This window comes from Vulpes vulpes, chromosome 10, assembly GCF_048418805.1.
Source record: "Vulpes vulpes isolate BD-2025 chromosome 10, VulVul3, whole genome shotgun sequence".
In the NCBI taxonomy this organism is placed as follows: domain Eukaryota; kingdom Metazoa; phylum Chordata; class Mammalia; order Carnivora; family Canidae; genus Vulpes; species Vulpes vulpes.
In genome coordinates, this window is record NC_132789.1 from 81,050,164 (window position 1) to 81,073,849 (window position 23,686).

The 23,686-nt window shown below is 37.0% G+C and overlaps 1 protein-coding gene across 6 annotated transcripts in view; it reads left to right on the plus strand.

Annotated features, from left to right (window-relative positions):
* Nucleotides 1-23,686, plus strand: part of HHIP (hedgehog interacting protein) — a 92,395-nt gene that overhangs the window by 58,524 nt on the left and 10,185 nt on the right. For all 6 annotated transcript variants that reach the window (XR_011994965.1, XR_011994966.1, XM_026018140.2 and 3 more), the window contains exons 8-11: nt 3,155-3,276; nt 5,910-6,033; nt 6,991-7,121; nt 9,276-9,357. Coding sequence is in view for 4 of the 6 variants with exons in the window: in XM_026018140.2 (XP_025873925.1) it covers nt 3,155-3,276; nt 5,910-6,033; nt 6,991-7,121; nt 9,276-9,357 (459 nt within the window). In the remaining 2 variants the exon portion in view is untranslated. The remainder of the gene's footprint in view (nt 1-3,154; nt 3,277-5,909; nt 6,034-6,990; nt 7,122-9,275; nt 9,358-23,686) is intronic.

Below are 23,686 nucleotides of genomic sequence, written 5' to 3' on the forward strand. Positions count from 1 at the left end.
AGGGAGAATCTTAAACAGATTTCACACTGAGCACTGAGCCCCACCTGGGGTTCCATCCCTCCCTGAGCCAAAACCAAGAAGTGCCCCATTTCCATATACATTAACTGGGGGTGGTAATAGCTATCTTGTAAGGGTACTATAATGATTTAATACAAATCTAGAAGTAAAGCACCAAGGGCCTGACACACCTGGTAGTTTTAAATAAATTATAGTTCTTATCATAGTTTCACTTAACATATGATGATCAGTATCAGTTTGTAAGGAGTTGAGCCCAATGTTAACATTTTTTCACTTAAAAAATTTTAAATACTAAAGTAATTCATATGGACTGTTTACTATAATGAACTATAAAGAAAGGAATACTAAGATGTATATAGAGTGAGAAATTTGGGGTACACTTAAAAATGCTATGAAGCATAATATAGCAATTCTATGATGAAAACTTGATTCAATCTGTGGTCTCTTATTCATACTATGGGATATTTGGCCATATTCATTCATTTACTGGCTAGGTTATTATTGCTATTTAATGTTTATTGAGTGTTCACTATGTGCAAGGTGAGTATTTCTCAAACTTTTTATTTTTATAATCCCTCATGCCCTTCATCTCCCCTCCATCAAAGTCCAAGTCTACAGTTCATTTCCTTTTTGGCATCTCAGCAGATCTTAAAATCTGTGCGACAGGGAATACTTAAGGTGGGTTCAGGATGTGGAGGAAACTGTCACATTCCATTCCTATAGCTCAGAACTCACAGATACCACCGCAAAGCAGCACTTTGAAGTGAAGCTGCCTGAGTCACCACAATCTCACTGGGGTTTTCGTGCAACCTTCCCGGGGGTCCTGGACCCTCAGTGCAAAAACACAGGGTGAGGCGCTTGACAGGTCTTGCAAGTGGCAGGATGCCTGTGCTGTGGGGTCTTACCTGCTCTGGCAGCAGCAGGCTAAAGGGAAGTCGTGCCTCCCTCCAAGAGTATTTCAAGCAGAGAAAGATTTAATAAAGCAGAAAGGAAACTAAAACAATTATTGGCTAAAAGTAAAACTGGCTTGTATTAAGCACTTGGGTGCAGAGTGCTGTACTAAGTATCTTACCCCATTATCTCATTTATGCCCCTCAGCAGGACTCTGGTAGCTGGCATTGAACAGAAGGCCTAGATATTTCCCATAGACCACCTGGCCCCCACGCAGGCGTAGCCTCCCCATTTGCAACATCTACCACTGGAGTGGGACATTGTTACAATGGATGAACCTACACTGACACGCCGTTATCACCCAAAGTCCAGAGTTTACCTTAGGGCTGCCTGGAGGTTGTACACTCTATGGATTTGGACAGATATATAATGACATGTACCCACCACATGGTATCATACAGAGAAGCTTCACTGTCTGATCTCTTTTTTTCCATAAGAAAGTAAAGGTTAGAAGGGCCAGATGGTTCATAATGGCCATAATATTCATCCTGAGCTAGGACTGATGGCTTCCCCACCTTCGGGAGACCTGGCCTTTTCTTCTAGATTTGCTCTTTTCTGGATAGAAAGAGGTCAGACCGTCTTTTGTCTCAGTTTCTCCATCTTTAAAAGAAAGACAATACAGGGAAAATTTCTCCCCCTGTGTGGATTTATTTTTTTTTATATTTTATTTTCTTTTTTTTAAGATTTTATTTTTTTTATTCATGAGAGACAGAGAGAGAGAGAGAGAGGCAGAGACACAGACAGAGGGAGAAGCAGGCTCCATGCAGGGAGCCTGACATGGGACTTGATCCGGGGTCTCCAGGATCAGACCCTGGGCTGAAGGCAGGTGCTAAACCACTGAGCCACCCAGGCGGCCCCCCCGTATGGATTTAATTCCACCTTAAGTCACATCATGTCTGTGTCATGTTCCCTGCCAGGCATTGTACTCTGTGAATCATTGAATTAAAGAGGACAATAAAGGGACTGTTGCCACAGAACAGCTAACTCATCTTTGGCAGGTCAGGCTTATAGTTTCCCTATTATGAATGGGATCATTTGGATGTAACAGTTTTTGTTTTGTAGTTGTTACTGTTGAGATGATTGCTACATATGACTCTTTAACATCTTTTAAGATCCAGAACTTACTCTCAGGTTGTTTTGTTTTCTATTTTATTTAATAGCCCCAAAATGGTTTGGTTTGGTTGTCAAGTCATTAATGTATTTTGTTGATCTAAAACAGTGATTCCCAATGGGCTGATTTTGCCTCCAGTGAACATTTGGCAGGGTCTAAAAACATTTTTGGAGGGGCTCGGCTACTGACATCTAGTGGCTGGAGGCCAAAGGTGCTGCTAAACATCCTAGTGTTCCTTACAGAACCTCCCCTCTCCTCCACCTTCCAGTCCCCTGCTCAAAGAATTATCTGGCTCAAAATGTCAATGATGTCAAAGTTGAGAAACTTGAAAACAATTTAACACTATTTTCCACATTTGTGAGAACTTCAAAAATTATATTATACAGCTTAATTTTTTCCCCAACCCAAGCTTCACATGCCTATTCCCTCATGGACTTAAACATCCAACAAATATTGAACCCGTTTTATGTTCCTGGGTTTGAATTAGGTAACAAAAATACAGTGATAAAGAAGCTGGAAGTGGTCCCTGTGCTCATGGAGTTCACAGTCAATGGCTTAAGTCAAAGAAATATTCTAGCTCCAGATTGCAGGTGAGATGAAGACAAAGTCAGTGTAGAAGAGTGCAGTGGTCATGAGGACCAGCTTTATTTTATTCTCTAAATTGTAGTGCTCACTTTCTTTCCTTTGCTAGAGCAGCTTGAGCATTAGAATATAGCAATCCCATGTAAAAAACACAAAACTAATGCCAAAACTAATTCTGATTTGTGTGTTGCAACTGTGAATTGCTGCTGCTGCTGGTTCTCATACCTCATAACACACCAACAAATGTTTTAAGTCACAGTGCACATTCATATTAGAGGGAGATACCAAGGGAAATAAGGAAATATTCTCCAGAGGTCATTTAGCTTCAGCAGAGTAAACAAAAAATCTGAATGTTTCTGTTGAGGATCCAAATGAAATAGCTTACAAGGTTCTTGCCAGTCCACAATAGGGTTCCTAAGACAGGAATCTCCAGTATGAGTTTAGAAAAAAACCCTGGTAGGAATTCATGGATGTCCCCCATGTGTTATGCAGATGTGCTGTGGATCGACACCCCACTGATATAAACATCAATTTAACAATACTTTGTTCAGACTCCAATGGAAAGAACAGATCATCTGCCAGAATCCTACAGATAATAAAAGGGAAAGATTATGGTAAGTAGAGCATAATTCGTTGATTTGGCTTCAGTTTGGGCTTTGTTTTATTTTGCTATATTAACTGAAGAGAAAAGGATTTCTGCAAAATTTGGGAAAGCATAAAAACACTGACCTAACAGTGGTAAGGGATTAAATTGCACAAGTCTAAAGGTCCAGTGACACTTACAAGCCCCAAGAGTTCAGTTTGGGGAATTACCTTTCCCATGGGTTGAAGTGAGCTCTGTAGGTCCAAAAATTTAATGGATCTTCAAAAATTAGCTGTTTATATTTTGCTCATCTGAGAGTCAAAATGAATAAGTTCTATTTATTTGATACATGAAGGAGAACTTGTCTTCACATCTTATATACAGAGGAAAAAGCAAGTTAAAAGTAAGAACTTTTTCAATACCCAATATGCTAGTCTCAGCAATTAGAAAAATTATGTGTTTCAAATAAGAATGTAATTTTTAAGGTGCTATTTTAGAGAAAACAACCTAATAGACTTGTTATTTACCCAAGTCATGAAAATGGGATGTTTAGACATTATTTTTATTTTTAAAATTTTATTTATTTATTCATGAGAGACACAGACAGAGAGGCAGAGACATAAAGGGAGAACCTGGCTTCTTGCAGAGAGCCTGATGTGGGAATCGACCTCTGACCTGGGATCATGCCTGGAGCCAAAGGCAGATGCTCAACCACTGAGCCACCCAGGTGTCCCTAAAGTGTTTTAGAGACATATATACAAAATCAAGTTGCGTAATGAAGGCCAAAAAGCTTAATATTTTTCGGTGTTTTCCTATTTACTTCTTTTGGAGGAAGCAATATATAGATTATTATGATTCAGAGAACACAGTAGATTAAGATTATTAAATTGATTGCTCCTTCTATTTACTCATTCAATGCAGATATTTATTTAGCACCAGGAATGAAGCAGCTGTGTTAGCTCAGTGGTATTCAGTTATTTTACTTAATTTTTTTTCAGGTATTTGTGTGTGTGTGTGTGTGTGTGTGTGTGTGTGTGTGTGTGTGTGCATCTTATGAAAGCCAAACCAAAGAATGATGTGGTTTGAAAAAAAATCTTATGAGTCACTGGTTTGATGGAATTTTGGCTATATTTGTAGATTAAACTAAATTCTTGATCACATTCATTGGGGTTCAGCAGAAACTGGCTACACTACTGATAGTGTTACATTTATGTTTTCAAAACACATCCGCAGAGTCCTCTCACAGCAAACACATATATCAGATCGCCATGATGCACACTTTAAATACTTTACAACTTTGTCATCTTGACTTCAATAAAGCAGAAAACAAAATAACCACATCCACAGGACTTACTACATGCCAGCCCCCTAGTAACTTTATAAACTTGACCCATTGCATTCACCAAACAACTCTGTGTAGTGAGTCCTGCTATTGGCCACATTGTACAGAGGGACCTAAGACACAGAGAGGCTAATTATCATACAACACAAAGTGGCAAGGCCTGGATTTGAACCCAGGATGACTGATTCCAGAGGTCATGACCTTCACCATTCAGTTATGCTGCCTTTCAGTGAACTAGTTAAAACTTAATCTTTTCTACTTTTTAAAATACAGTCACCATAACCACGTGGGAAAGGAGAATTACTCAAAATTACCATCTTCCCACAAAAGCTTTTGCCTAAAATACTGCCTGTTGATACTGACTTATTGACATGAAGCACATAATAAATTTTCAGATTAATTTGCAACTGGCTTTCAATCTTTTCCATTGCAATTAGTGTAAATGTATTCAAGTATATAATGACATGCATGGAAAGATTGAGATATTTGACTACACACATGTAATTAAAAAGAATGGCTGCAATAACATTGTTAATCATACAACTCTATAACCAAAACTATTAAAATGGTTTAAATGAAGATATTACTTGAGTGATGATATTTTAAAATATACAAATGTGGTTCAAAGAACTTTTATGTACTATACTTTTATTTTCATTAAAATATGAACTTTCAAACATTTTATATGACTTGACAGAGGTCTGGCTTAATTTACTAAACATATGCAGAAGCATTTCTACCAAAAAATCAATATTAAAACAATTATTATTTTTTTAAGATTTTATTTATTTATTCATGAGAGACAGAGAGAGAGGCAGAGACATAGGCTGAGGGAGCCCAGTGTGGGACTGGACCCCAGGACCCTGGGATCATACTCTGAGCCAAAGGCAGGTGCTCAACCACTGAGCCATCCAGGTGCCCCCAAATTATTATTTTTTAAAATATTTTAGTTCAAAAACTAAAAAACTAAAAAAATAAAATAAAATACTTTAGTCCTTAAGTAAATAACCATGATTTCCAAAATACTCAGATTCTAATTTTATTGAAAATTTGGTATGTGTGGCAATTTTAACAACAAGCATTGCAGAGCATCCCCATTTCAATAAGCTGCACAGGGAAGCTCTTTATATGTTATACTATTTTAGCCACAGACAATTATATTTATTAAATATCTATAACAAGTATTCATCATGGAACACATTTCATCATGGAACACATTTCAAATTTAACATAAATTACCATAATAATATTACTGAGCCTGTGTTACTTTTATTTCATAAAAATATTTCATTTGATCTAATGTTGTGTTTATTTCTTTCCAGAAAGTGAGCCATCACTTTTAGAATTTAAGCCATTCAGTAATGGTCCTTTGGTTGGTGGATTTGTTTACCGAGGCTGCCAGTCTGAAAGACTGTATGGGAGCTATGTGTTTGGAGATCGTAATGGGTAGGTTTCCTGATACCACAATTTGATGTATCAAATGACATATCCATTGATGAGTGGACACACTACCATAAAATATTTAAATGATTGTCTCCCTTTGGGGGTCAGGTCTGGAACACCCATAAAGATTATTATTTTCTCATTGTTTCATTATGTATGACAGTTTAATTAAAGAACTTCCTAAGAGATGCTTTTTAAAGAAATTTGATTAAGTTCATAAAATAATTTTTTGGAGCAGAGAAGTCTTCAGGTGGACTTTTCATATCATGTAGGCTTTTCCCTTCATCCTTAACATAATTTTACCATAATGAGTAATTTGAAAACTATTGTTATACATGAGTTGTGTGAATATTTTCCAAATTATTTGGAAACTGGAAGGCTCAGAACCTTTATTTTTGCCAGACTTTCAGGAGTTTTAGAGAACTTAATTTGTCTCTGTCAATAAGAAAACTACAAAATTAAATCTTAGCCTAATTTTTCGAGGTCACTTTGTGGACGATTCTCAGGAACTCTGTGATGAAACCCAAATTATGAATCTTGTTTCCCAAGTCACTGGCATTCAGGCATATGGCAGAGCTGATATGCTTGGTCGCTAAAAGGAACCAGAAAAGTTTACTGACCCCATGATCTCCCCCCCTGTCCCTCTCTCTGATTAATAGCACAGCATGGAGTCTAGTCCTGGAGAGGAAGTATCATTCTCTGGATGAAGGGGAGGGCTTTTCTCATACTCAGGTACTTTTAGTGCCCCCCTCCAAACAAAATACTATCTTTAAGTACTTTCTCACCACATGAGAATTTCACAGTATTCGCACACATTATGGGCTATTTTATTTTTCCTTTTAGAAGCCAGGTTTATGGCACAATTATTCATTGTGAGTTTTATTTTAAGCATTTTATTGTGTTTTTTTTTTAAGCTAAAGCTTATTTTCATTGTAAGTTTATGGTATCTCTTTGTTGTAGGAATTTCTTAACCCTCCAGCAAAGTCCTGTGAGCAAGCAATGGCAAGAAAAACCACTCTGTCTCGGCAACAGTGGTTCCTGTAGAGGTTACTTTTCAGGTCACATATTGGGATTTGGAGAAGATGAATTAGGTACTGTACACACTATTTCTATGAAATTCCATTCTCACTCCCTTGCCCAAGAGGCTTTGTTTTGTTCTGAAGAATAAGTGTAACAATCTCATCTTCCATTTGCTGGCAGTGTACCTGCAGCAAGGGTGACCTACCATGAAGATTAGAGACGGCCCAGCTACCTATTCTCTCCCAATGAACTTTCTCTGGCGGGGGCGGGGGGGGGGGGGTCTTTAAATCTTATTTCCGCTCCAAAAATATAAAACTAACAAAGCAGTTGTTTGTAATGAAGGCAACAAAAAAAAGAGAAATTTTTGAGTCCTAAAAAGAGAAAATCTTAAATGTCTACTGATTTTTAGAAAATCTAAGCTCATTAGTTTCTGTTCTCTATCTGAAAGCATTTCCACTTGTCCATGTCTCTTGGAATAAGTAAAAAATTTGTTATAATCTCAGCATCACCTTATCCTCTATTTCTAAACTTTATTTTTTTTCGTCCATCGAGGCACACAGTTTGTACATGATAAGCTAAATTTGTAGATCTGCTTTCCAACAGAATAAAAGTTATCTTCTGAATGACGATCTGTGTTAACATACATTTGCTGGTGTGTTATGAAAATTTACACAGCTTATAAGCAAAAAGAAGCTGATATTGGAATGCTATCACAGAGTGAAAATTCTCCTAATTTTAAATTATAGAGATAAATGTAGCTTTCATAATGACTCAATCTAAAGAATAGCGTCCAAACAAACCATGGCCACTATGCTCCTTTCGCCTCTAGGATGAATTTTAGGTGTTAAAAAAGAAGAGTTGTGTTTCCCATGTAAATCAGAATACTTTCCCTAGAAGTCCAGTTTGAGTTTTATTAATCAAATATAGAATTCATCAGGAAGAGTTCCATGCCATCCATTTAGGTCAACAAGAGACTTAGCGTGTATTTCAGAGCTATAGGACTGTAATGACTTAAAGATGAGAACTCCAATCCCTTTTTTTCTCATTCCAGAATCGAAACATTTACAATTAATTTTCCCTTGATACATCTCCTAGCTCACTCAAAAGTACCAAGAGATACTCTTTCTCGCTGAAATCCTCTATTATAGAATTTAAATTTCATTGGCAAACTCTAGTTTTAAAATATAAATGAGAATTAAAGTGTTTGTGGCAGAGTTAGAAATGAATATTTAGATGTTATGACTGAATCATTCTGATTTCCCCAGACCTTACTGCAAATGATTCACTGTCAATCATCCTGTTAGTGTCACCACCGTTGGTTAAAATATCCAAACATCTATCTGCACATAATACTATGTTGGGAGCAGAACTAACAAATGAAGCATATACAATCCTTAGTGTCAAAAAGCTATAGCATTGTGTATACTTTATAATTAAAATTAAACATATCTTCCTTGAATTATGCTTTAATGTGAAACTCTTTGGCTTTACTTAAGAGCCACATGGGGGTGTCTGACCGGCTCAGTCAGTGAAGCATCCAACTCTTGATCTCAAGATTATGAGTTTGAACCCCATGTTGGGTATAGAGATTACCTTTAAAAATGCAGATAAGGTCAGACAGAGCAATAAGGGAGGACATCATAGGCCACTGTCAGGACTTACTTTTGCTCTGAGAGATATTGGAAGTATTGAAACGAAGGAGCATGACCCAACTTAAATGATCTGACTGAAAGAATTTCTATAGCTGATATATTGAAATTAAACATAGAAGAAAAAGGGTAGAAGCAGGGAGATAAGTTAGGAGGCTTCTGCCTTAATCCAGGAGGGACGGATGTCTCCTTGCTCTGGAATAGGAGTGGACAGGATGTAGAAAGAAGTGATTGGATTCTGGATGCACTGTAAGGCAGACTTGTGCAACTCTCATCATCTTCAGGCAAGTGATTTCCTGAGGATATACAGAGATACATAGACATACAGATACACACACACACACACACACAAATATGCATACACCTACACATATATATATATATGTATATATATATATATATAAACGTAGATATATAAGTAGATATAAAAATAAATGTAAAATATCCCATCTACCTATTTATATAAAATATCTGTTTAGGCAATAGGAAGAAAGGCCTTATAATACTATAGATTAACATACTGTATTTCTTTTTTTTTTTTTTTTTTTTTTTCATACTGTATTTCTTTCTTCACAGGTGAAGTTTACATTCTGTCGAGTAGTAAAAGTATGACCCAGACTCACAATGGAAAACTCTACAAAATTGTAGATCCCAAAAGGTGAGATCTCTTTATATTCCTTTAAGTCAAGTAGTGTTTCTCCAAGTTGTTTTACTGTGTTCAAATTGGTGATGAATTGCAACTACCAGTCAACCAACATGAACGCTTCTGCCTTGGCCAGTATGCCAAGTGCTGCCTGGGAGGACCCTCAACTCCAGGCTGTGAGGGCTAGACTTGACTCTGCTGGACTCTAAAGCCTTAATGTGTCCACATATTCCTGTCATTCTTTGTGCTATCAGGGAGTGAATTCTATTTGTGGAATCAGCAAGCCCAGTTACACTCCAGAGGAGGACCTAACATGTAGGACCGTGGCTTCGGCTTTCATTTTGGAAACAATAAACCCTCCTCTTTTTTCCAGAAAACTGGAAACATACTAGCAGAAGTGACAGCTGTTTAGTATGATTTTTTCATCAGGTAATCAAGATAAGCTATTTGGCAGTTCAACATCTGAGCCTCATTTCAAAACTGTCTGGCAGCTCACAGCTCTCATGCAGGCTTCTGTGACTGAACAAATGGAAACTGAAGAAATGTCCTCATTTACCTCAGCAAGAGGAAGACTTGAATGTTGAATCTTTCAAAAAATACATTTGGTCCCCTGTTCCTTTCCACTTGCCCGTCACAACAGCATTATCTTGAACCATAATTAGAAAATTTCATGAATAAAGGCAGAACTGTCAGCAACTGCTAAAATTATATACTATCAAAAATGTATTAGTTATAAGCTTAGAAATGACTGTTAACAAAACCTAAGTCCTCAGATAGCACCCCTGTTGTCAGACTGTAGGTATAGCATGCTGTGAATTTCAAATTCTCTCTGTACTAACTTATCTTTGTGAACCTATTTGCATATTTAAATTCCCATATTTCAAGTCTCTTTTAGAAGAATAAATTCTAATAACCTAAAAAGCTTCCTAGAAGCATGAATTTAGTTCCACTTTAAAAATATTAGGGATCCCTGGGTGGCGCAGCGGTTTAGCGCCTGCCTTTGGCCCAGGGCGCGATCCTGGAGACCCGGGATCGAATCCCACGTCAGGCTCCCGGTGCATGGAGCCTGCTTCTCCCTCTGCCTGTGTCTCTGCCTCTCTCTCTCTCTGTGACTATCATAAATAAATTAAAAAAAAAAAAAAAAAAAAGAGTTTAAAAATATTATTTATAAGTCCTAGCATATGTTTTTTTCTGAAAAAAATCACAGACTAACAAAATAGAGATTTTTATCCTTTTCCCATACCACAAAACATGATGTTTCTTGAGAAAACTGTAAGTTGGTGTTGGTACTACAGAATAAAAAGAGGAGTAATCAGTTCTACACGGTCTCTCGGCATATCCCATATACTCACCTGTGACACCCTGATCGCATTCCTCCTCTATGTAACAATCCAAATTTTCCTCCAAAGAAAGAGAAGCACCCATCTATGCCTTGTAGAAGACCTTTTCCTCCTTGGGTGTGAAATGAATGCCCTCTTTGTAAAAAGCAAAGTAATGAATGAAAAAAATATCAGACACTTCTGTGCGGTTGAAGTTGGCAATATTAAAACACAAATCAAACAAAGTAGCAGCATTCTCATGATGAAAAATAATGCTAGGGATTTTACTCAGATCGAATGCTCTTCGTTTCCAAATAGTGGTCGTTAGTCCATTATGTTTGTCAAAGTTGATCTGCTTTTACAGGCTTCCTGGTAGTATTAGAATGAATTCTTCCGTCTTCTCACAAAATCTTTCTCTCTTCATCTGGATTGTTTAGTCTGCTGGTGGTGAATTGAGGTGAATTTTACACCTTCAGTCCATTATTAGTGTCTAATTACCAGAGTTTCCTTAAGGGACCTTGGCTTTGTGATCTTGGGGCCTCCTCTAGTAGGGTGGTCTCAGAGTGACATACCTGAAAGGCCTGACTTCTCATTATGGTGCCTGTTTCTGGTGAGTCCTGTCACGTGTGGGGGCCAGGGTTAAGATGTGTGTTTGGTTTTCAGAAGGTGGGGGGAGTAACAGAGTCCCAAACATGCTGTCCTCATACACAGGCATAGGCATAAATTTCAAAATGAAGCTGACTATAAGAAAACAAATGTTTTCATAAACATTTGTTGGGAGCTTCATGCTGTTTCAATTTGGATGCCAACGTTTATTATTATAGTATTTCTCCCTAGATGAGTTGAAGTTTTATATAAGCAGACACTTTAGTGTATGTGAACGGGATTATTTTAGAAACACAAGCTAATTACTAGTGTAACAGAGTTCAGAATGTCTGCTTCAGAGCCCAACTGTTTCTCCAAAACTTTTGAGGGAGAATTTGAAGAAAGAGCCTCATCAACTAAAAAAACATTTCTTGTTATAGACATTTCTTGTTATATCAAAAATCTAACTCAAAAAAAAAAAATCTAACTCAAATTCAATCTTAGGTTAATTGTATTTTAGATCTACTGTCTTTAGAATCACTTATTTTCAAACAGCACTTGACTCATGGTCCTGGAAGAGAATAACAAAGAATCATAAAATTTTTGTGGTTGGGGCACCTGGGTGGCTCAGTTGGTTAAGTATCAAACTCTTGGTCTCAGCTCAGGTCTTGATCTCAGGGGTTGTAAGTTCAAGCCCCATGTTGGCCTCCATGCTTGGTGTGGAGCCTACTTTAAAAAATTATGTTCTATATTACATGTAATAGAAGTTACATTCTTTCTCACCATAGGATTTATGTTTTTTTCTGTTTTTCCCTATACACACATACATACACACACACATTCACATATAAAAAAGACAAGGGAATTTAAAAACCATCTGCAATATTCTGAAGTCATTCTTGCAAAAGTAGATGAGGTTACAGCATTACCACCTCAGTCTGTAAGGGCAATTTGGTCTAAGGGTATATGTTACATAATCACTTATATGAGTGTAAAATCATTTTATAGTGAGTGTCCATCTCAGAAAAGGGTGGCAAGATAACCTTTTATAAAAATCAAATATCAAGGGGCAGCCCCTATGACTCAGCGGTTTAGCGCTGCTTTCAGCCCCAGGTGTGATCCTGGAGACCTGGGATCGAGTCCCACGTCGGGCTCCCTGCACGGAGCCTGCTTCTCCCTCTGCCTGTGTCTCTGCCTCTCTCTCTCTGTGCCTGTCATGAATAAATAAATAAAATCTTTAAAAAATTTCAAATATCATTATTTATAATTTTTAAAGTGAAAATGCAGTAGGACTGCAACCAGGTTTTCCTAAGGCTTACGTAAAACTCAGGAGTCATTTAAGGAAAAAGTAAAGAAGGAGTAAATTTTCCTCCATGCTAGAATATTAAACACCTCAGGAATATTGTCAAAGGTAAAACAGCTGCATCTCATGAGAGAGTGCAGTTAGGATCCAGTCAATACCAATATCCAGCTTGCTGAGTCAACTCACTAGGTCTCAAAAAGTCTGTAGTCCTGGGTCTTGTCTGCCCTAGTAAGCACAAGAGGTGGGCAGTAATTTTAGTTTCATTTACTTTTGCCATCTAAGACTAATCAAGACAAGGAACAGGGCCATCCTGGAAGGACAGGGAGTCAACTGGTCTTGTGTCCGGAATCTTCCTTACTGGGAGACCCTGCATCAAGTTACTTCACCCTACTGTGCTCTTTGCCGATGAGCGAAGTGCAGATGATCATTCTGCCCCTTCCTCATTTCCACAGAGCGCTTTTGAAGATAATTAAATAATACACTTAAAACATAGTAAGTTCTTTAATATTGTTGGCATTCATTCTGTGCACTCAAGAGTTATTTTCAGGTGGTTTCTCAACTTTTAAGGTTGTCTTTCCAAAACTAGGGTAAGAATATCTGTGGAGCTTTCAAGAGCTCTTAATACTTAGTTTCCAAATGTCCAAATCATGTCCTGGATGCGTGTTCTTAATTAAATCTTTTCAGAATCAAACAAATGCTCCTGTGGGGTAGAAATTAAAGAATTCTAACAGTTATGTACCTTCTAAGTTTTATTTTTATAGAACACAATTTTTTTTTCACATTGCTGCCAAAGATTCTTTAATTTTTGTATCAGATGAACTTAGACCAAATGGCTTTTTTTTTTTTTTGAAACGTTTCCAGGGTTATTTCTCCAGGAATTTGTAAAACAAAATTATTCTTAATCATATTAATTTAATTACTGTGTACCCAGTCTCACTATATTTTGATATATCATTTATCTGTAATCTAACCAAGTCACACAGACAATTCCCTTAAGAGGTCTATAAATTAACAATGCAAATTCCTGGCTTGAGAGGTCATTTTACAGAAATGTGTATCCTCAAACTCCTGTGTGACCAGTATCAAAAACAGCTCCCCCCAGCCGCCTCCCCACTCTTCCCCTCCATGGCCCTACTTACTGCCTTTTGTTTATTTTTTTCTTAATATCTTCATCCTACTCCTTATTATACTGGATGCTAAAGAGTGTTTTTTTTTTTCCCAAAAAATCACTTCATAAGAGGAAATCAGTTCTGTTTATCCTTCACATATGTCTCAGGGAGCCAGCAGGCAGCTCTGCCATCCTAAAGAAAGTCACACATAATAGAGAAGCTTTAGCCCAATAAGCCAGTCTAGTCCCAATTCATCAGTCAAAGTTTTATGCAAGTGGCCCCCCTAGGTTGATAAATCCCCACAGTGCCTGTTGACCCAGCTGCCAAGTCCTCTTGCTGCAGGCGGTGTTTTCATGGCCACCCTGACAGTAATACAAACTGTTTAGCAGCTCCATTGACCTTTCAGCTATTAACAGGGACACAGGCTCCACTAGGGACTAGTTTTCAAACATGACAGAATTTCTTAACACTGGAGGTCATGAACAAGTATATGCCCTATAAAAATCCATTCAGCATGGTGGATTTGAAGTCCAAAAGACCAGGAAGCATGTTCTACATGTTTGCTGTTATTATTTTTTTACATACCAATAACTGAAAGTGGTTATATTCTTATCTCCTGCTTACATTTTATTTTTAATGTACTATATTTTATGTTGTGATGCATTTGTTAGTACATTTGTGACTAATAAATCCTTTCCAAGCTGCCATATAGCATTTGAAATTTTGAGGATTTATTATAAAAGAATGGGATAAGATCAAAGTAGAAACTTCTAATGAATGAACAAGCATACGTACATAATGTATGGTAATGGCCTAAGTGTAACTGGAATTTTAGTCCTACTTTACCAGGATTTGCATATGTAGATATCTGCACACACATTTAAACATATTCAGGTCACACACACCCTGCTGCGTAGAGCCATCACCTATTTCAAAATGAGTAGAAAATATTATATAATGATTCACAGAAAAAAAGTATCTAAATAACCATGTCATTTAAGATGTCCATATGAGGCTTCATATATATATATATCTCATTTCCTGGACATGTGGCATATGACCATGGCACTCAAAGGAATGTTCTGTTTTATGCTAATTACAGTCTCCCTTAAACTATCAACTTTGAATGTTGGATTATCAATTCCTAGAGTAATTGTACAGACTGCAACGAAGATTTGGTTGAGTTGCCACTTACAAATAGCATTTGTTAAAAAGACATAAATTGAAAAATACAAATAATGAAGCATATATTTTTTCAAAATGAGACTCATTTGTTAAGAGTCAAAAATTCTTAAAAGCATTTCTTTTTAATTACCATGTTTCTTCTTAGCCTGGGACAAAAGTCAGATATTATTAGATCTTCTGAATTTTTTATAATTTGATTGTAAGGCAATTTATCATCAGATATCGCAATACTCGAAATAAAAATAGATTTAACCTTGCATAAAACGCTACATAAATTTGTAGAAAGATGTTTTCTACAGGAAGGTGTACTTTTTATTCTTTTTTATTATTTTTTTAAGATTTTATTTTTAAGTAATCTCTGCACCCAACATGGGGCTCAAACTTACAACCTCAAGACCAAGAGTCACATGATCTACCAGTGGGTCCAGGGATGTGGAAGAAGCTCTATTTTTTTCAAATATTTTATTTATTTATTCATGAGATATACAGAGAGAGAGACAGAGACATAGGCAGAGGAAGAAGCAGGCTCCACGCAGGGAGCCTGATATGGGACTCAATCCTAGGACCCCGGGATCACACCCTCATGCACAACTACTGAGCCACTCATGCATGCATCCTGGAAGCTGTATTTTTTTTAAAGGAAAAACTGCATCTTAGCATCTTAGCGGCTTTTTTTTTTTAACTAATCCATCGTAGTCGAGTTAAATGCTTATGTGACTTGTTTTTGTCAACATTTACAAATGAATCAAAAAGTGTAACATCAAAATTTGGGAATTAGTCACCCTAAGAGTCTTGAAAGAGAATTTAAACCAACATTCTTGTGTTCTCTTAAAGGGAAGAAACTTGTGTCCAATTTTTGTTTCCCATTTAAAGCATTTAGTGTCATTTAAAATTTCTGACTTCCTATGATGTAAAATTAAAACACTGGTACTTCTACAACTTTAAGTGGAAAAAGATTTTTTTTTTTTTGGTGATTTCTTAAAAAAAAAAAAGTACTGTAGGCTTTTAAATCTTGAATTATAATGCAACCAAGGTGGTTTTTTTTAAATGCCTATTTTCCCAATTATAGACATTTCTTATTTAGTATCTAACATTATTTTTTATCAATTATGGCTTATGAATTAAGTTTTTAAGTTCAAATCTTGCTTTTGGACATAAAATTCTGAACAGAATATATTTCCTTCTTTATATTAGGAAGCAGTGGCATTGACTTTAAATGTACCCTAATTTTTAAATCAGGAGATTTTATCAATCTACACGAATCTTTTATCTGCTCACGTGTTCAAGATAATGTATTATCTGCTACAATGGGAAAATATAAGTGAGAACTTAGTCCCATTCTCTGAGGACCTTATTTTTACTCTAAAGTGGGAGATCACACATGTTATCAAAAACATAAATATTGGGATCCCTGGGTGGCGCAGCGGTTTGGCGCCTGCCTTTGGCCCAGGGCGCGATCCTGGAGACCCGGGATTGAGTCCCACGTCGGGCTCCCGGTGCATGGAGCCTGCTTCTCCCTCCGCCTGTGTCTCTGCCTCTCTCTCTCTCTCTCTCTCTCTCTGTGACTATCATAAATAAATTTAAAAAAAAAATTTATAAAAAAAAAAAAACATAAATATTATTTGAGATAAATAATACTTTGGGACAAAAATATTAAGCAAGAATATTATATGCTGTCAATTGCCGAATTAATGGTCCAGAAAGCTATGGATACTGTGATAGGTAAAATTCACCATGATTTGGCTCCCCGGCCCAGTCCGTTCTGCTCCACTGTGCATTTAACACTAATTAGCTCCCATATAAAAGAGAATGATGACTCCATAACATGGAAATTATGTAGCTTTTCAAGCAAGTATGGCCAGAATTAAAGGAAAAATCACAACCCATCGCCCAGCTGTTAGCTAAGGGGTAAAATGAAAAACAAGTGTCCGCACTGGATTCTTGTCCCCAGTGGGGCCTTCCTGCAGCCTGGGCTCTCTACAGGTGCTACTTGACCCTGGTGTTCATAGCCCACCTCCACTCCACTTTAGATTTGGGTGTTCCTGAACTCCCCTGAGGCAACCTCCAGCTCCTGGGGCCGTTCCCAGGGCTGCCCCAGCTCTCCCACTAGGAACCGAGTTTTTCTGTTTTAGTGCTTTAGTTACAAAGTTGCACACATCTTCAGGGGTCTGTCCCATCCCTGTTTTTCCCAGAAGCCCTATTATTTTTAGTATGCAATTATGTAGCATACAAGATTTTTCAGCAATGTGTACATTAAGTTAAAGTGGAAATGCCTGTTTTTCTACATTCATTGCTAATAATTGGGTAGACTAGTTTCTGAATTGAGGACGTTGAAAAATGCAACGGACATTGAATGCAATTTAATAAAAGTGAACTTTTTTTTTTTTTTTTGGTTTGTAAAAGCAAATGACGTTATCATCCAGTCTCCTTAATTATTTTTCCTAGGTTTTCCCTTTAAGGAAGTAATGACTTTTTCATTTCCTCATTTTCCCATGGAAATATATATACATTGAGTTAACCTGAAAAGTTGAATGAAGGACATCCACACACCCTTTTACATACTTGTGTATTGTGGTGGTGGTGTTTGAATAGTGAGATTAACAAGGCCTTAAATATGGGTGCCTTTCTCCTAAAGAGGGACAGTTGACTGGAAAAAACACTGGGCTAGTAGATACTTCCAGACCCACAGCCCCCTTCACCAAATCATCAGTACATGTTTCCCCTTTGAATTTACTGCTTGCTTAGTCTCAGCCTAACCACCAATCAGCACTATTTTGAGTGAGCACATGCTCAGCATTTAAATTGCAGACCTCAACATGAAGACAACGTTGGTCTCAGAAAAAAGGGTCGAGACCCAGGCCCACTTTTTCAGCACGTTGCAGAAGAGAGAAATATAGTAGTTCAAAGTGATGTCTGGAAAGAAGACGAAACACTGGCTTTATTCATCCTAAATTGAAATTCTATAAATATACAATACAAATTTAAAATTTTAATATGACACAGAATGTATATAAGTTCAGAGCTCTTCCTGAATTTGAACTGTTTCCCTCTACTCCAGTATCAGGATTGCTTGGGACATATGTAAAAAGATTTTTGCAGCCTACATGTGATATAATGTCAAAGACAGTATTCCTTAAGAATACCTCAAATAGGGGGCACCTGGCTGGGGCTCAATCTGAAGAGTATATAAGATTCTTGATCTCGGGGTTGTGAGTTCAAGCCCCACGTTGGGTATAGAGATGACTTAAATAAGCAAATAATTTTAAAAAATAATACCTCAAATGGTACTTGAAAAATACTATTAGGAAATGGTATTGTCATCTATACTGCCATGACGTCCCAGAGACAAACGTTGCATGGTTATGCAGAAATAGATTCCATTTTCGCTGTTCTTTTACCTGAATATGATTTTATTATGAATGTGTAAGATTCCTTACAACCAAGTGGAATTTGTATCATGTACTAGCTGCCGCAAAATGATTATCTGTAGTCCCAAAACAGGCTGCAAATTCAGTGGAATCCCAAATTCTACTCCTTGTAGGTAAACTGACTCTGAAAAGACAAATATCAATGTAAACAAAAAGAATTTAGTGAACATCCAGACTTAAAGAAAAATCAATTTATGTGTTGACCTTGGAGAAAAGCATTGAAAGGAGTATGTGAGAGATGACCATGCAGCCCTACCAAGCTAGACAGGTGGGAAACAGTAAAATCTATCCCATCATGAGAAGTATCCACCCCCTTACCTTTTTTTTTTTTTTTTTAACGTAAAAGTGCTGAGTATTGGTTTTAGAAACAAGCAGTGGTTACAGATTATTGCTGCATATCAAAATGTTCACAGTGAGGAAACTCGTTACACCATAGAATCCGTGGTGGCTTCCAAAGCCTGCCTTTTTGTGTAGAGGTGAAGACTTCCATCCAAGCATACAATTTCAAAGCATTCTCTACTTGGAGGCCCCTGGCCACACTAATTCATGGCCACATTATTTGCTACTGGCTGGGAAATGGCCTTAATTTAGAACAGTGGGTCTCAAATTTGAATATGTATGTGAATCACCTGACAGAAGTGTAGAATCAGTAAGTCTATGGAGGGGCCTGATATTCTGTATTTCTAACAATTTCCTAGGTGATGCTGGTTCTTCTGGTCTGGCACCATGCTATGGGTGGTAAAGATTTAGACTTAGCACTTTGTTGTTTCTCATGAGAATAGGAAAAACATGGAAGAAAACCAGTTTTGCAAAGTTTACAGTTGCAAAGGAACACCTTTCCAAGTGTCTCAATGTGAATATATATAAAAGAATAAGACAGTTCCTTTTTTAAAGATTTTTTATTTATTCATTTGAGAGAGAGAGCAGGGAGGGTCAGAGGGAGAGGGAGAGGGAGAAGACAACTCCCTGCAGAGCAGGAGGATTGATGGGGGGCTTGATGCGGTGCTCAATCCCAGGACCCAGGGATCATGACTCCATTCGAAGGCAGACGCTTAACTGCTTGACCGACTGAACCACTGAGGCGCCCTAAGAATAAGACAGTTCTTACATCACCTTCCACCATTAAGCAGATGGTTGATTAAGAGAACCTATAGAATTATTGCTTCTTCTGAAACCCCTTAATTAGTCAGGATTTTATAAGTGAGTATTACTTATGGTTTATTTACCTTGGTTTACAATAACATGAATTTAAAATATAAGCCCCTAACAAAAATTTCAGAATGAATCTCTTTACTTTTTATAAAAAATACAAAAGATTTCTAACACTCTCAATCAGAAGAGCAGGCCTACTCAGACAGGATTTATCCTGTGCTTCTGTATGGATATACAGAATATTTCTCATTTATTGATTTACTTATTCATTATTAATTTAATATCATAAAATTAAAAATATTAATAATCTCATTACCTAGAGACATTCACTGGGTTGGCTTTAGCTAATCACAAAAAGTCATCACATGGGATATGTTACAACTTCTTTTTTTTTTTTTTAAGATTTTATTTATTTATTCTTGAGAGAGAGGGAGAGGCAGAGACACAGGCAGAGGGAGAAGCAGGCTCCATGCTGGGAGCCCGACGTGGGACTCGATCCCAGGTCTCCAGGATCACGCCCTGGGTTGAAGGCAGGTGCCAAACCGCTGAGCCACCCGGGCTGCCCTACAACTCTTTTTAATTCAAGAAAGTATCTAAAACCTTTATGCCTCTACTCAAAACCAGACAAAGTGGTTCTGGTTTTCTAAGGTTTCTAAAAAAAAAAAATCTTAAATTCCAGAAACAATGCTTTATGCATTAAAGAATGTTGGACAATTTTTGGCACTAGTCCTTATTGTTTCATTGTCCGGTACAAGGTTTATAAAGTGTGTTTTTCCGATTTAAATTATGTTTGAGGACTATAGAAATAACTGTCAACAAATGGGTCTGATACATTCTTTATTATAAACCTAAATATCCTTTTGTGTAAGTTTCCTGCTTTGAAAGCTACCTTGGACTTTATTCAGGAGAGGTAAGGATCCTAAAGTTAAAAAGTAATTGTTTAAAAGATATCTTAGTATATCTACATTAAAACACCTAATTTTCCAGGCCAATAAAAATAAGAATGAAAAATGGGGAAACCTACTACAGGTATATACTCTAGATTTTTGTTTAGATGCCATGTAGTTGTGTATATGTAATAATTATGTACGCATATGATGGTCTATTTCTAGGTGACACTAATAATTAAGTTCAAATTTCTTTGTTTTATTCCCTTTTCTGGTCCCTCTTTGCTTGTAAGAAACCTTATTCTTTTCAATGGAAGGAAGAAATATCACTAGAACAGAGAGTGAGTGGAGGAGAATGATTGGGAAGACCAAAACTCTTTGTCAGACTTTACCAATATATAACCAGAAAAATGAATTTCAACATTGACTTAATTCCCAGCTGGAGGAGAAAATAATCCTATCTTAGTGTCATGCTTACTTATGAGTCTGTTATTTATTTACCATGATTATAATTAATATAAAGAAAACAAGTTTCATTTAAAATGAATTTGATCATGCCTTAAAAAAATTTTGGAAGACTTGAGTTAATTTAGGCAATGGAGAGAAATATAGCAAGTATGTTTAGTTTTAAACTTATGATATAAAAGTATAACAACTAGATATTAATGATATCCCTCCCCTAAATAGTCTGTATATTCCTAATATCTTTACTCAGCACAGAAAAGAAACAAACACTCTCTTAAAACTCCATATTCTTATTTATTCATTCAACAGACTATTTTCCATATGCTACACATTTTCCTAGCTCCTGGGGGACACAAAAGAAGACAGGGAAACATTTGTCTTCATGGAGTTTATAGTTCAGAAAAAGCATTTGAGAAAGTTTCTAGTGTTTTCCTAACTACTATGAATATAAGTAATTGAAGGAGATAAAATATTTTGGTGGTTTAAATGTCATCTTCTAAAACATCCTTCAGTCCTAAACTAATTGCTTCCTTGTCTGTATTCTTGTGTTACTTCATATGCACCTATATCATAACAAAAGTTACACTGCATTATACTTTTGTGTTCGAATGTCTGCCCCCATGGTATCTCCATGAGGATTGGAACCCCGTTTTGTTTATGTCTTACCCCATGAAGAGCATAGTACTTGCCTGAGTGAGTGACTGACTAGTCTTGAGGCGGATTGAATATGTCAGAAAGCTTTCATTTCAATTGGGATAGGAAAGGAGATAGGGGAACCCATTCATTAAGAGAAGTGAAGTTCTGGGGATCCCTGGGTGGCACAGCGGTTTAGCGCCTGCCTTTGGCCCAGGACGCCATCCTGGAGACCCGGGATCGAGTCCCACGTCGGGCTCCCGGTGCATGGAGCCTGCTTCTCCCTCTGCCTGTGTCTCTGCCTCTCTCTCTCTCTCTCTCTCTCTCTCTGTGACTATCATAAATAAATTTTTTTTAAAAATTAAAAAAAAAAAGAGAAGTGAAGTTCTGTAAGAGATTATTATCCTTGAGGCACCTGGCTGGCTCAGTCAGTAAATCATGGGACTCTTGATTTCAGGGTCATGAGTTCAAGTCCCATGTTGAAAAAGAAAGAAAATGACTTAAAAAAAAACAAAGATGGGCTGTCATTCATGTAAACTTTCAACTAATTGATCCCCAATAGAATAACAGTTTAAAGAAAGAGAGGATTTCTTTAACATGCTAAGTGAGGAATGTCAGTTGGCCACTTCATTAAAGAAAAAAAGGATTATTTTCCTGCTATTTAAATAAAAACTTAAGGGAATCATGTTCATATATGATAGCCACATAGTTCTATATAAACTAGAGTAAACAAGCCCAAGTGTGAAATAATTACATCCACAGATAGATAAGCATTTACTAAACTTTAGGCAAAAAAACTTAGAATCCACGCCCCCATCCGAGTTTCCACATATTTGAATGTTTGGTGAGAAGTAGTCAAAGCATCTAATTAGAGGATCAGCAGGGAAACAAGAGGCAGATGCACTGCCCTGAAGAATTGTACTTCACTAATGGGTCATTAATTGTCATATCCTTGTTCCTTTTCCTAGTGCACATGAATCAGTGTCCTTACACTTTGCCTCAAATGGGCAGCATCTTCTGGTAGTTGTTATTTAACAGGTCACTTACGTTCTTGATCTAAATGGTGTCCTCTCCTCTTTAAATTCATCTGCTCAGGCATAAACCATATTGTCAAGTAGTGTATGAGCTACGTACCTGCATGTTTTGCATCATATATAGCATGTAATATATATATACATATATATATATTTATGTATGTATATATACATATATATGTATATAAGATATATATGTATATGTATATATATGTATATATATATATTACAATTTATTTTAGAGAGGGAGAGAGTGAGCATGGGGTTGGGGGGCAGCTGGAGGGGCAGAGAGAGAGAGAGAGAAAATCTCCAACAGATTCCCTGATGAAGTGATGAGCCTGATGCAGGGCTTAATGCAGGTCTCGATCTCAAGACCCCAAGATCATGACCTGAGCTGAAACCAAGAATTGGACACTTAACCAACTGAGCCACTCAGACGCCCCAACATGTAATATATTTTTGACACGCTCTACTTTAGAATCTCCTCTTGAATGAGTCAGAAGAGGGAGGATAAGTGAGTAATCAGTAGAAATTGGATAAACAGAATTTCCATTACCAGTAAAATACCTGTTCACTGAATGCCATAGCCTGTAACAGAAGAGTTTCATAGCCTTTGAAAAATGGTTCTTCTGATGATCAAAAATGCCACCACTGTTTCACAAAGTAAGAATTTTATCAAGGAAGACCTAGAGCCAACCTGGGTTATTCAATAACATAAAAGGAAAGCGAAGTCAATGCCCCCACCTTCCTTGGCATACCCATTTCACTCTTTCTCCACTTCAACCCCTCTTTCTCTTACCCCCAGAAAGATGACCTTGGGGAACACATGGAAATTATTCATTAATGTTGTCTGAGTGAAAATATGCTCAGTTCATAGAATGCCTTGAGAACCTTTCACATAAATTGACAGATGTAATTCTTCTAGATTTAAATAAGAGGTCGAATAAATTTAAGGGAGTTTTCTGAATTGTCCCATTAGTTGCAAAACACAGTACTTTCAACACAGAGGGAGACTCTTACTGGAGAGAGGAGCCAAAGAAGACACTGTATTTTGAAAGCAGTTTGGAGTCAGTGAAGAAACAGCCTGAAGTCAGGCCCTAAATTATTATCACTTCATATTGCCAGAAAGACAACAAGATAACCTATCTCAAGAAACTGGAGTTTACAGGGCCAAATTATTTGCTTATCTCTGAAGGCTCTATCATTTACTTATTTTAGTGGCTTTGACCTATAATTATCACCTT